At 37.8% G+C, this 14176-nt stretch overlaps 2 protein-coding genes across 3 annotated transcripts; one reads left to right on the top strand and one right to left on the bottom strand.

The window, feature by feature from the left end:
- Window positions 1–239: 239 nt before the first annotated feature.
- LOC141817706 (YTH domain-containing protein ECT4-like) lies at window positions 240–6907 on the bottom strand. 2 transcript variants are annotated; one of them, XM_074705338.1, is made up of 8 exons: window positions 6690–6907; window positions 6035–6098; window positions 4588–4735; window positions 4430–4503; window positions 3846–4337; window positions 2975–3520; window positions 2685–2897; window positions 240–1674 (listed from the first exon to the last, which is right to left on the bottom strand). In XM_074705338.1, the coding sequence occupies exons 2-8, from the start codon at window positions 6074–6076 to the stop codon at window positions 595–597; spliced, it is 2595 nt and encodes an 864-aa protein (XP_074561439.1). In that variant the 5' UTR covers window positions 6077–6098; window positions 6690–6907; the 3' UTR covers window positions 240–594. The 2 variants fall into 2 exon arrangements, with proteins under 2 accessions (XP_074561439.1, XP_074561440.1); XM_074705339.1 differs by having other exon boundaries at window positions 4430–4488.
- A 2132-nt stretch (window positions 6908–9039) lies between these two features.
- LOC141817707 (WAT1-related protein At1g09380) lies at window positions 9040–10955 on the top strand. The gene is made up of 7 exons (XM_074705341.1): window positions 9040–9218; window positions 9347–9409; window positions 9751–9867; window positions 9955–10210; window positions 10282–10440; window positions 10533–10684; window positions 10754–10955. The coding sequence occupies exons 1-7, from the start codon at window positions 9040–9042 to the stop codon at window positions 10953–10955; spliced, it is 1128 nt and encodes a 375-aa protein (XP_074561442.1).
- The last annotated feature ends 3221 nt before the right edge of the window (window positions 10956–14176 follow it).

The following is a 14176-nucleotide window of genomic DNA, read 5'->3' as shown; positions in this document are numbered from 1 at the left end:
GTGTTTTAACTTAAATAAAAGAAAGTATTGAGAGAGCATAAAGATGGCATCCATTCAATATTTGGCTCGTACACCAAATGGTCGGACGTGCATGTATCCGAACGGCAACTTGATCGATTTTACTAATTTAATTGATCCAGATTACCCAGTTACGCATACACATTTGAATAAGTAACATCTAAGTAACAGTATTTAAATTGCAAACTAAAAGGAAGAACGAGATCAAGCCAGGAAAGAGCTGTATAATTCATCACTATATTGTATCAGACTTTTGATGTCACGAAGGCAACAAAAAGAGTGACATGTTGTAACATCTCAAAATAAGCAACAGTTGGAGAGAAAGAATCACCCACCACCTTTAACCTATGTCTTCCCAAAACACAACCGAGGGCAACAAAACCAGCACCCAAAAGCAAACTGAAATTCCACCAGGAGTCGATCCCTAGCCATCGCCAATTGAACTAAAGAAGAAAAACCCTAGAGTAGAATCACCTTTAGATAATTAAGAATGGCACAGTTCAACATCGACCTCATTGAACTGCTAAAAAAGGCCATACAGAGCAGAAGCAAAAACAATTAGCGCAACAAGAACATTTAACGTCTCTTCAGTTGCAAACTGTCAGCTGAAGTGCCCTTGCCCAACTTCATTCCCTTAGATTCATCATTCAGCACAGATCCACCAAGCGTGACACTAGAAAATGACTGACCGAGATCCTTTACCTGTATTTGCACTGAACCAACAGTCACAAAATCAGTGGGAATGACATCTAATTCCACAGTGCCCAAGTCTCTGGATGTAACTTGCTTTGGACCAACAGCAGGCACACCACCTTTATCTTTGCCATTTGCATCTAATTTAGGCTGTGTTACTTTGACGGAAGAACTTTCAGAGACATGAGAATTTTTCTTAAGTTGTTCCTCTCCAGAGCCAAACTTGCCCACACTATTGACATCCTTCAATCTGTTAGTATTCTCATTGGATGATAGAGGGCGACTAATTCTCCATTTTGACTGTGTTCCATCTACTTTTCCACGAACATCAAAACTTGGTGGTTTTGTTTCTGCTTTCAGCTGATTTGCCACAGCTGGCAGCTTTTCATCAGATTTTGGCAGATGGTTGGCTGTAGGTTTCATTTTAGCTTCCACATTTTGATTACGATTAGCAACATTTGTCTGCACTCCATTTTCTACGGGAATTTGGTCCTTAACATCTATTGTAGCATGTTTCTCATTTGCCTTGGTAGGCAAGGAAACAGCGGCAGTGACCAATTTATCATCTGTGTTCTGAAACTGATCAGCTAAAGCACCCTCATCTTTTCCAGCTACTTTCAAAGGCCTAGATACTGAATCATCTTGAGCTGTTTCTATATGTTTCAAAGGTTGTTCTGAACTACTGGCTGGCTGATGACCAACTGCAAAGGTAACCTGTTCCCTATCACTTGATTGATTTCCATCTGCCCTCGAAGGCACTTCTGCATTGCCATCTTGTCTATTGAAGGCAACATATGCAGGCATGTAATGAGAGGCATCAAAGGTCCTCCCAAGATTCCTTAATTTATCTTCAAGCATCTTCTTCTGCCGCTCTTCGTAGAACATAAAATCATCAAGTATTGACGTCCTCATCAGGTTACTCGTATAAATCTTAAGCATATTTATGCCTGCACCGTAGGGTATCTGTGGATAAGGCACATGAACAATGTCATAATGTTAGTAATGTTACCAAATTAAACTAAAAGAAACATTGGTATCATGAATGGATGAAATATCACTGGAAATATGCTATACAGAAACACAGATAACAATGTTTAGAATCAGGATAAATTACTTAAAGAGGAATAGTACAGTATATATATATAAAGAATACTCCTTTAGGTTATAAGACTTTGAATGACCATTGAGTTTCCCAAATATTAATCATGATTCCTGCACTCAATGGTTGCTGGGATGTCATCACTTTGTATCTTATGTGGGATGCGAAATGTAAACTAAGAACATCAAAAGTATGAATCAGATTGCTAGAGAAGCTCTCTATCAAAAATAAGATCTGCTATTCAATACATGAGTACTACCTGCTAAATACTAGCAACAAGAGCCAAAGATGGTGTTCAACATCTTGTCATTTCACGACTCAATTGACAAAAGGACCTCAGGCAGCCTTAAACTCCCAACTAAATCCATAATTTATACATCATATTTTTCTATCCTCAAGCAGTCTTAAACTCCCAAAATAAGGCAAAATTTGACAAAGGACCTCATACTATTTAACTCTCACTTCTATTTTCATAAATGGAAGGGATTTTTTTTAGCAGCAGCAAGAACAAAGCTGAGAATGCTTCAAAATAAAATAAATGGTGCCAGAAAACCTACATTCAGCTATATTGCCATTTCATATTTTCTATTTAACGATAAATGATGTAGGGAAATCCTCAAATCAAATGGTAATTCAATGAAAACACCCAAGATAACCAATACAAAGATAATATCAAGAAAACTATATGCCCACTAACTCACACAAAGCATCCCTGCATTTGATTGCATCCAAACACTTTTATTCCAACTATTGTCAATTAAAAGAGCATCAAGCATTTGGACTCAATGACAAAAGCATACTATAGATATTAGGCATATTACAATATTGATAATTATTTCTGAGATGATATAAAACAACTTAATTATCTGCATACCTCTTGCGTGTCTCTGCTATTAGTTACTGGTTTGTTCTCATTGTTCTCTAGCACAATGTGACGAAGACTTGCATTTGAGACATCCTTGATTATGTGCCACCTTACTGGAAAGCTTCCAGACCACTTATCTTGCTGCCAAAAATTCATATCCTTTTCAAAGTCAACAGGACCAACCATTTCAGCGAGACCACAGAACTGGCCACTTGCATTGACCTGGAGCAAGATTCTTTCAATATGAAAAAAGGGAAAATACAACAAACTAAAAAAAACCTTTGAGAGGGAACACTCACAGAAAAGAAAAGAAAGACAGGGCAGTTGCTTGGTTTTCCTTCAGATCTTCTTTGTGCATCTGCATAGGCACTATCAAGCTTTCTGTTCCCATTGTGAGTGCTTGACCACACATTATACTTGATACTTTTATGCACATCATCCTCACTGTATGATTTGATTACAAAAAATTTTGCATCAGGATATTCAATAGGAAAGTCATCCTTATTGTAATTTTCAGGACTGATAATTATACATCCTTCTTGAACAACATTGTCACTTCTTTGAACGAGTTCAGCTGACTCAAGGCTATTCGAAGTAGACTGATCTTTTGCCCTGTTTTTTCTCGGTCCCTTGTTCTGTTCACCAAAAATATCTGAATTTCTGAGAGCAACAGTAAACTGGGGTCCCTGTCTTTGCTTTTCCTGCCTGGCCCAACCAAGAACATTGGATCCAGGATCAGTTAAACCATTGCTAGAAGTGCCGGCAAAGTCAGCATAACTATGAGCATATGGAGTCCTCCCATTTGAAAACTGAAAGGCTGCTTGCATCTCATTGGAATTTGAACCCTGATGGATTGAACATTGAAAGAAGTCAAAATTTTATGCAAAAATCACATTCCGTAATCGATGAGCAGAATTACCAAGAGGAAAAAATAACTCTCAAAAACAGAAAAGGATCAAATAACTATGTAGAGAGAAATGTGGCATCATTTGCACCAAAAATAGAATTACTATGAAATTGGTAAGTTAACAAGAAATTACTATAAAAAACAACAACTGCAAGGATTGAGACAGCATAATGATAGAACTATCCTACCTGATAAAATTACAAGATTCCCAAATTGTAAAATATAATTACAAGAGTCCCAAATTGTGAAATAGATTATCCTACCTGATGGGGATGGGCACCAATATTCTGCATTGTAGTTTGCTGTGACATGGACAGAGTACTTGATCGAATGTTGACTTGTAACCCTTCCGAAGGTCTATGTGCAGCTTGATTGTTTTGTGATGGCTGACAGGCATCAGACAGGACCAACATAGGTGCTGAAGTTGTTAGCTGTGCAGAGGAAGCTGCATGTATAGGTGTAATTTTTGAACCAGCATTAGCAGATCTAGTGATGACTTGTGTGCCACTGCCAACAAAGGAGGATTCGATAGAGGTTGTTGGCACAAAATCTGATCTAGGTTGGACAACAACTGGAACATAAGAAGGCGAAGAAATTTGGTAGGAGGGGTTCAAGTACGGTTGAACTCCTACGAATTGGCCATCAAGACCAGCAACGGAACTAGGAGCATAAGAAGTATATTGATTATACGGAATCTGAGAATACCCATAGCCAGGGTTATAATACATGTATGGCATACTTTCAGCCTGCATACCCTGACAATAAAATAGAATAATATTGAGTTGCTAGGTAATTGGCACTACCAAAATATTTTGTACTCAAAATGTCCTTTAGATTCAAATGTTACCATGTAATGGAGATCTTGACTATCTAAACCATATGTACTATGGGGGTCACCCCATTCACCTGTGGATTCATATCCTAGAATGTCAATAGTAAAGACATAAAAACCACCATAATTTTAAGGATTTCAATTAAGTGGGTTTTAGCAAAAAGGGAACTCACCAGTATAAATATAACCATAATTGCCAGTAGAAAGATAATTCTGCCCTTGATCAAAAATATATTCTGATGGTATTTCATTACCCCTAAGTTCAAATCCAGCTGGCGGGGGAAAGATGGTCATATTTGGAACAGATCCAACCCCAGATATCTGGAATTAAAATGAGGATGTGAACACAACTGAAAATACAGAAAAACAATTCAAATGAATTTCTTATGGACAACCATGAAAATCTTCTTTATAATTATGTAGTCACAAGTAAAAGCCCCCAATGTAAGGTTGTGCTTGGTAGAACAATCCAAAAACACTTTTTGCACAGAAGATATTTTTTTAAATTTTGCAAAGAAGGTTATTTATTTACCTATTTGAAATTACATTGAGAAAGCACCTGTCAAAATTGAAATGAGATGTCCATCAATAATTTCAACTTTTTGAAGGTGTTTCCTGTTTTAGGATAATTTTATCCCTCATCAAAATTCAACTATTTATTCTAAGTATTCTCTTTTCCTTCTCCATTGTCTTCTCATCTTCATCTTCCAAAACTTACCCTTGAGATAATGAGGAACATTATGATTAACATTTTCACTATTTCAAAAGGTGATTTATGGCATATGCTTGCGCGTCTTCAATGCTTTATTTATAAAAATACACTTAACCAAGATGACTATATTGGTTTATTTTATATGGTAGGCATAAACTGATTTCTATGAATCCTTAACAAGTATAATTACCTACATTATCCTTATATTGATGCCATTATTGTTTAAACTAATTGTATGTCACATTCTACGCATCTAAAAAGTCACATATATACAAAATAGCCAATAAACAGTTACCTGTCATATACATCTTTCATATGCGCTTTCAAATGTTGGTAAAGTAAAATTGGGATAGGCTATACTTTGATTACTGCCTTGAAATTTGATTAGTCCATCAAATAGATAGTAATAATGGTTTAACTTAAAAATATAAAAGATTCCTACTAATTTATACTAATATTTAAAATAAAACTATAATTATTTAGCCAACAGTAATATTGTATTCAATTAAATAAATTACAATTATAAAAATAAAGAATTACATATCATACAAAAATTAATGTTATTAAGCATGTTCTTCCTAAATTTGCTCACTCACTGCACTTATAACAAAGTAAGAAACAAAGCATTCTTTTGCTTCGCTAAGGGAATTGTTTTGACTTTTGACTGATCCTAAATTGGTTAGATTAACATTATAAATGACCTTAATAATAGAAAGTATTGATCACAATTTTACCAAATTCTCAGCAGCTTACTCACACTAATTTCTCATAGTAGCTTTCCTTGTTACCTTTTGATAACTACAACAGGTATGCGAAAATAAACCAGAGGCAAAACTCCAGCAAGATCAACAAGATGCGAAGTTAATAAAGTAACTTTCTACATTGAAGCTAGAAACCAACAAGTGTACCATGTATGTCTCCGTACTTCCAGGTTGAGAACCAGCACGCATCTTCTTTCTACAATAGCCAACCCTGAACAGGGCACAAGATTATGAAAATGAATAATTTATGCCTTACCCATACATACAAAATGACAGAAGCTATTGAATTGAAAAAATAAACAACCATAGGTGAACTTTATACTGTTTAGAAGACATAAATCGGTAATACACTCTCATCCAAATCTGAAACATCCACAAGCAGTGTGGAAAGCCAAATCAACATAATAAATAAACTTCGTAAAATTTCCACCACCAATAGCACATGTTATCGAGTGCTGGAGAAAAGTTCAATCATTTAAGATGAATGAAGCGTAACAAATATGACAAAAGAATCACAGGAAAAGTTATCAAGTGTACTCATGATTGGTACGCGGACATATATTTTGTAAAAAATACCCTAAGAAAAAAACATAAACCCAACTTCTAAAACAAACAAACAAAAAGCATGTACGACAACTGTGTCCAAATATCGCAGAGTAAAAGAGAACAAAGTTCCAATAGAATCAACGAAAAGAAACACACAACGGAGATTAAAAAAAAAAAGAGAACAAGAGCAAGCATCTAGAGCATGGAGACGGATATCGGTATAGGTTGGAAACATGAGGTTCAGAAAGGGGTTTACCAGAGATGAATAGAAGTCCAATCTCAATCCATCGAGGTCCGGGCGAGCACAGAGAGCTGGATGAGAGGGAAGAGAAGGGAAGAACGAGAATCTAGGATTGAGTCAGCGATCTCCGGCAACATAATTTGGCCGAATTCTGAGGCCGGGAAGTACACTCGCAGGAACCCTAACCCTAGAGCGAGGGCTCGCGACGCGGACCAGAAGAAAGAAAAAAAATAAAAGAGGCGCGTTGTGCGTGGAGAGAGGGAGGAGCGATTCGCAAATGAGGAGAGGTTGCCAATGGATTTACCAAAATGTCCTTAATACCCTTCGAATTATTCTTTCGGTAGCTAACTTTCTACTATGGTCAGACGCCAGATAGATTATTAAGTAGGGGTATTAACGGACTAATATTAGGTTCGCGGTCCATCCGTTTGAACACATCTTACAGCACGGTTTGGTCGGACCGCCGAACTTTTGAGAAGAAAGGAACACCATACAAGATTCAATTCCCCCTCAAACGTTTATCAAATTATTCAATATTTTATTTCTCATAATTAAAATTTAAAATTTAAAATATAAATAATATAATTTTTTTTTATACACACAAATTTAATAGAGATGAATAGTATATTTTTTAAATGATAAACAAAATAAAAACGATAAAAACTAAATGAAGTCATGTTGGATTTATATAAATAATATAAAATATATAATAAAATATTATATTATGATTCAAATTATTTTAGATAATCATATATAAGATTATGGAGTATAAAAAAATATAACATAATATTATTTGATTTAACTTATTTATTCAAAAGGAATAAAATATAATCAATTATATTTGATGAGTTTATATGATTTATCGTGTATAAATAATATATTTTTGCATTTATATATTTTTAAAGTAAATTATTATAAAATTTTAACTTTCGAGTCGAGTTCACGTAAAAGATATTTGATATTTTAATTATTTTTATAATTATAAGGTAACGCCCATAATTTTTGTTAAATTTATTTTCTAGCGACGTCCGAATTTTTTTATTAAACTTATCTTGTATTAATTTTATTATTAGACACGATTAAAAATAACAAAAAATTGCGACAGTGAAAGTAATAAGCCAATAATGTACTAACACAAAGTTAACTAATACCCAATTGAACTAAAAAAAATTGTCTAACTCTATATCTAATTAATTAACAAACTTTGTTCAATTGATGGACTAGCTTCAATTAACTAAAAAATGATTAACATTGTTTGGACAACCCCATTTTAATTTATAACCTATCATAAATCAAACGTAAGGTTCAATGAGACAGTTGACAAACATGATTTGGAAACGCTAAATGATCACAATATATACTTCCATGACTAAATTTTAGACAGTATAATTTACACCTAGACAACCACAACATCAACCACGCATGCATGTTTGAAGCTGTCTAGTTTTCATCAGAAGAGAGCACTAATTGATATCATGCTTAGAATTATAAACACATTTTAGTAAGCTTAAGGCCCTCTTTCCCTCATCGATCCCCGGTATAAAGATCGAGTTCCTGATCAGTATAATTGAAGCACTGTCGTATAATTAGCCTCGTTACAAGTTGCAGCAAAGACTGGCTCGTTATCGACACAGCCTGCGTGATCCCGTGCATGACACCGCCGACCCCCGCCGCTTCTGCCCGCCCTCGCCGCGCCGTCCGGCCATCGCCGGTCACCGGACCGGATCAGATCGACGCGCCACTCGCCGGCGCATCGGCCGGCGTCGGATTCCGGCCAGATTGTGGTCAGAATCCGACGAATTCGGCCGAAAACCACCGAATCCAGTGCACGATCAATTCCGGCCAAATCGCGGCCGGTCTCCGACCGCGATTTGGCCGTATATATATATATATATATATATATATATATAATCCCACACCCGCCTCCCTTTCTATCCCTTTGTCTTCTTCAGTAAATCCAGATGGACTTGCAGACAACCTGCCATAAGCCGTTTCACTGACACATTTAACCCCAAAGCAAAAGCATTAAAAGCCAAACTCCAATTCACAAACCTTCCAAATTAAAACGAAACAAACAACTAATACGTGCAACCTCCCTCGGCATGTAATCTCTATGTATATTCACTGCCGTGTACTTCCTTATGTCACAAGCACAAGGCAGCGACAGCAGCGCACAAGATAACAAAGCTGTATTCCCTTGTCCCCTGCGCTTTCTGTTGCAGCTCTTCTCGTCTCGGTGCGCCACTTGCCCTTCCCCTTCTCAACCTCCATCAGCCTCTTTATATATATATATATATATGTCAGCTCCATTGATCTCTAATTGCCTGCTAAATTAACATTACTCCTCTTTTCTGTCTTCCTCAGGATGGGTGGTGAGAGCTGCATCCCAACCTTGGCCATGGTCACTGTGCAGGTGGGGTACGCAGGCATGAACGTGCTATCCAAGTTGGCCTTGGACGACGGCATGAGCCCTTTTGTTATCACTGCTTACCGGCAGGTCGTCGCCACTCTGATCCTCTTCCCCATTGCTTTCTTTCTCGAGAGGTACAGTATTTAATTCATTAAGCAGGCTGATTAAGTTTAAAGCTCTGTTCGTGTAAGAATTAATGGCTTCCTTGGAAGTCTCGAGCTCAGTTGGGGTTTGAATTGAAGTAGTTTATTAATGTCTGCAGAGAAACTTTCAGGTTGATCACAGGCAAAGTCATCGTCCAGATTCTCTTCAGCTCCATCTTTGGGTGAGTGTACAGCAAAGTGATGATTTTACGATATTCTCTTGTGAAATAACTGAAAAATCAATGGCACGTGAATGAAGAGGCTCTCTCCGGAGCTAAAATCATGTCAACTTCTGTCAATAATCCAGAGAGTAGGTGGCAGCTTGCAATCTAAGCTAGATGCCATATAAGGAGGAAGTCAGAGCTTGCATTCGCATGCTGCGCATAAAATGGCATCGGTTAATTCGCCACCATAATAATTATATTTAAATGCAAAAAAATAATTGTATTAATTTATTTGACTAGATTTTTTTACATGGAAACATAGAAGAAAATAGATGGTGATAGGCTTATGATGGAAACAGGGCTACGTTGAACCAGGTTCTGTACTTTGTGGGGCTTAAATTATCAACACCAACGATCGCGTGTGCCCTCACCAACACCCTCCCTGCCATCACCTTCATCATCGCGATCCCTTTCAGGTATCGTTAAAGTCACAGGGACTTTTTAATATATATTATTAAGGATCTACGTTGCCAGTTGGTTAAATTTTGTCCTGGAGCGTGCAGAATGGAGACGGTGGGTTTTAGAACACTAGCAGGCCAGGCCAAAGTCGTAGGAACAGTTCTATGCGTAGGCGGCTCCATGCTGATGACTTTCTACAGAGGAGGCCTCATCAGGATGTGGCCATCTCCTATTCACTGGAGGTACGCTGAGGAGATGAGCAGGGACGCCGGCGCCGATGCCGGCAGCCAGAACATGGCCCTCGGTGCCGCCTTGGTCATCGTCAGCTGCTTAGCTTGGGCAATCTGGTTCATCATCCAAGTACGAGAAACAATAATTAAGATCGTATTGCACAAAGTAATATGGTTAACACGCAGCTAGCGCATGCGCAGGCGAAGATGAGCAAGAGCTTCTCTTCTCCCTACACCAGCTCGGCCATGTTGTGCTTCATGGCGGGCGTGCAGTGCCTGGTTTTAGCTGCCTGTACCGACAGAAAAGCGTCGGCGTGGGCGATGGGTTGGGACATCAGGCTCGCCGCCTCCGTCTATGCTGTACCCGCATACACAAATCCATAAGCATTCGCAAACTAGTTAACTAAATGAATCACACCAAATTCGCTCAACTGAATCGATTTGTTTTTCAGGGCTTGATTGGCTCCGGATTGGCCGTTTCACTCATGTCATGGTGCATAGCGATAAGAGGTCCTCTGTTCGTCTCAATGTTCAGCCCACTGCTACTGATTACTGTGGCAGTCCTCGGCTGGGCGATCCTCGATGAGAAGCTCTACATGGGAAGGTTAATATCGCAGCATAACTTGTTCAGTATGAAGCGTATATGAATCTGAGACGGGCTCTCTGTTTGCAGTGCAATAGGATCAGTGTTGATAGTTGGAGGGCTGTACATGGTTCTTTGGGGGAAAGGAAGGGAGATTAAGCAGCTGGGTCAGATTCAGGTAGTAGACAAAGAGGAAGATGACGAGGAAGGAGGGTCTTCTTTGTCTGCAATTAGTTTGGCGGTGCTCTCTAGTACTCCCAAGTCACCAAGACATCAGGTCGAAGCTGAGTAGTTTAAGCTTGAGGCAAAGGAGCGCTTCCCTAGCTCCATGGATGTGCTTCCATGATCTGAGCAGTATAAAACTAGAGGCCACTGCTGGGCTGTAGATCTCCTTTGTCGGGTATGGCTCTATGCTTGTGGATCTTTTTCAATCCATGGTCTGACGTTGAAGATAATCACTCACTGTGCACTCGCTTAATGGTGAATGATATCGTTGTACTTAAGTTTCATCCCAAAGTAACAGTAGTTTTTAGTTTAATGATAAATTAGAGAAGTTTGACCTTTTTTTTTCTAATTTCTGCCCTGATAGAAAATGGTCGCATGATATAACTCTATAAAGACATCTCCCTGTCAAAATAAAAAAAAGAAGTTACTAAAAATTTATATTAATATTATTTTTTTTTTGCAAAAAAATACTTACTTTTGCCTTTTTTTTCCCATCTTATGAATGTACTAGTACATTTTAACAATTTTTTTAAAAAAATTCTCGTCCAATTTTAGGAATGGCTAATTATAAATCAGTTGGATTAAAAAAAAAAGAACAAATAACAAGAGCAAAAGAAAACAATATTATTGTATAATGAATCGATTTATCCATCGGTCCATTCGTTCATCGTACATCTATTTATCGCCCTTAAATTTTATTTTCTTTAAGCATCAAGTCCAACGGTAAGTTGAGGTATTTTTTATGATTCCGCGGACATTTATGTTTCCGGTCGTAGACGGTAGAAACCGCACGGTCAGCTTGTCGCGTGCGTCTCGATTGCTGAGATTGAGAACACGGGCAAGGAATCAAGGGATCGACGACAATCCCTTCTCTAGATGGATCCGATTCAGGTAAAAGAACCCTAATCACGCCAACTATCTCTTATCGCTTGAAATTTGCTATCGATTCCTCATCTCCGAGCCGAGTTGGCGTTTCCCCATCTTTTTCTCTGTTACCGTTTCCTTGCTTGAATCGATCAGGCTACTTTTATCTCTAGGACTAGCTTCAAATCTCATACGAACTTTTGTCCCATCAATCAGAAATCTGGGTACTCGTGGCATTTGGTTGGACTCTGCTCCCAGAGCTAGATTTGAATTCTTGACCTATATTTTGTTCATAACAGTATTTCTTGATATGTATTTTGCTTGCAGCCTGCAATGGAGAATTATACCAACCCAAAGACTTCTGTGCGATGGATAAACTATATTTTTTGCCTATAACCATAAGTTTTACAAAAAGTGAATACAAAACGATAGCCAGATTTTTAGATGATCTTATAATATTTGCTTTGCTCTTCAGCAGGCATACAATAACATAGTGTTTTTGCTGTCAGTGTAATCTTGAAGCTTTTAGATAAGGATTGAGACAGAAACAATGTCAGCTGCTAGAAATGTTTGTTTACTCTAATTGCAGCAAAAGGTGGAATCCACCACCCTAAAGGCCCCACGACAGTCGGCTCTATGACCATTTGTGAGGAGGTAAATTGAGAAGCTGTAGTTGGCCAGGTGGGGAGGTCATTTTCTTCGGCTTCGTTGAAATTCGACCTTTGCCCATTGTAACAATATCTACCCCACAGTAGCCAACTTAACCCTGCGCCGAGGGAGGGTTGAATTGGTGGATTGGTGAGGGTACAATTATTTTCCTTCTTGAAGAAATCGTCCTTCCTGTGTCATATTCTTGAAACAGCTATTCATTTGGAACTGATGTACCCACTCAATTAAACTCTAAGTTTAGTCACCTTCTCATTTAAAACTGCAGTTTAAGTTTAGCTGCAACTCTATGACTCCTATAAGTCAATCAAATACAAACTTTTCAATCTATCTGATTGCAAACTGAAATTAGAACTAAATTCGATATGTATTATTTCTGTGCTTTTGCACTTATTCATGGTGAATATGAGGAGAAAGGAAGGCAAGCTGCCTGTCATACATAGTTGGGCCTGCTGCAGATCACAGTAGAGAGTACAGAGGCAATTTTTTAAAGCTAACATTGAAGATACATATAATTTGCTCTCATTCAAGGCACTTGAGAATGTAGAAAATCTTCCCTGATACCAAACAAATAATGGCTTGTGAATTTCTCCTTTGTTAAATCTTTAGTTCACTGAGGGCATATTCCTTCACTTATATATTATTTTGGTGTTTGTTCATCTTACAACTTTGTGACTTCATTTTCTAGCTCATCTAACAATTTGGAATGTTGATCTTTTGATGCATCATGGTTATCTTTTCATTTCTACTGGCTAAACTTTTAGTTCGTTTTATGTACTAGTAATAATACATGTGAATTTTGATTCAGATGTTTATATAGAAAGTCATATATTTTCATGTTACATTATCTACTCTCTAACTATAGCTGCTTTTTTGTAATGTAGGGTGCTGCATGGATTTTTCTGGCAATATTTTCACTTATAAGGTTTCAAGCAGATTATCTACTAGTAGTTGGAGTTTGTTTGACCAGCATTGCAGATATTGTTGGCTTCAGTAAATGCTGTAAAGGTTAAAATCTAGTTTGTTCTGTTATACTTCTTGATTGTGTTTCTGAACATTACTTCATTTCAAAACTAAATATCCCCCCAATCTGACCAAATGTCTCTTCCATGCTGAGCATGTGATTAGTCCTATTGAATCCTTGTATTGCTCAATCGGTTTTCTCAATTGAACTGATCCAGGTAGTTTCCTATTGAATCCTTGAATGATTCATCCCATTTTTATAAGTTGAACTGACCGATGATCTTAACTGCACCATCTTACATTATGATGACCAGAGGGGAGATCTGAGGGTCACAACCCTTCAAATCTGATGGATGAGATTAAGAGGGCTATGTGAAGGGTTACAACCCTTCAGATCAGACGACCCAGATCGATCCTGCCCAAAGGTCACATCCACTCACCCAAAAGGTATTCAACCTCTTTATTTGGTATAAATAGATCCTAGAGATGCTCGAAAATTCATCAATTCTTCTCATTCTATTCAATTCATCACATCTTGTGTATTCGGAGTCTAAAAAGCTTACGAGAAGGTTCGTCGATCTTGGAATTTGAATTGCTACTATTCCGAGACGTTCATCGTTGTATCTTGGGAACGAGTTGCTGTTATCCGTAAACACCATAGCGGAGCAATCTCGTTTACGGAGATAGCGTTGAATACTAGCATCGATGATCCATATCAATTTGCATCCTCCCGGTAAGCGACCGGAATTAACATCGTAAACGATATTATGCAAACTGATATGGCTACAACCAACG

Source organism: Curcuma longa, unplaced genomic scaffold, assembly GCF_044706935.1.
Source record: "Curcuma longa cultivar G26 ecotype Majalengka, Jawa Barat unplaced genomic scaffold, ITB_CL_G26_1.1 contig_21652, whole genome shotgun sequence".
NCBI lineage: Eukaryota > Viridiplantae > Streptophyta > Magnoliopsida > Zingiberales > Zingiberaceae > Curcuma > Curcuma longa.
Note: the sequence above shows the minus strand (reverse complement) of the source record. Positions and strands in the feature narration are given on the sequence as shown.

Bases quoted from the DNA above. Each gene is read 5' to 3' on its own strand.
- LOC141817707 (XM_074705341.1), top strand. From the start codon at position 9,040: ATGGGTGGTGAGAGCTGCATCCCAACCTTGGCCATGGTCACTGTGCAG. The intron at 9,219-9,346 runs GTACAGTATTTA...TAATGTCTGCAG, and splicing joins ATTGCTTTCTTTCTCGAGAG to AGAAACTTTCAGGTTGATCA. The intron at 9,868-9,954 runs GTATCGTTAAAG...TGGAGCGTGCAG, and splicing joins ATCATCGCGATCCCTTTCAG to AATGGAGACGGTGGGTTTTA.
- LOC141817706 (XM_074705338.1), bottom strand. From the start codon at position 6,076: ATGCGTGCTGGTTCTCAACCTGGAAGTACGGAGACATACATG. The intron at 2,898-2,974 runs GTGAGTGTTCCC...ATCTTGCTCCAG, and splicing joins CTGTCTTTCTTTTCTTTTCT to GTCAATGCAAGTGGCCAGTT. The intron at 1,675-2,684 runs GTATGCAGATAA...CCTTATCCACAG, and splicing joins ATAGCAGAGACACGCAAGAG to ATACCCTACGGTGCAGGCAT.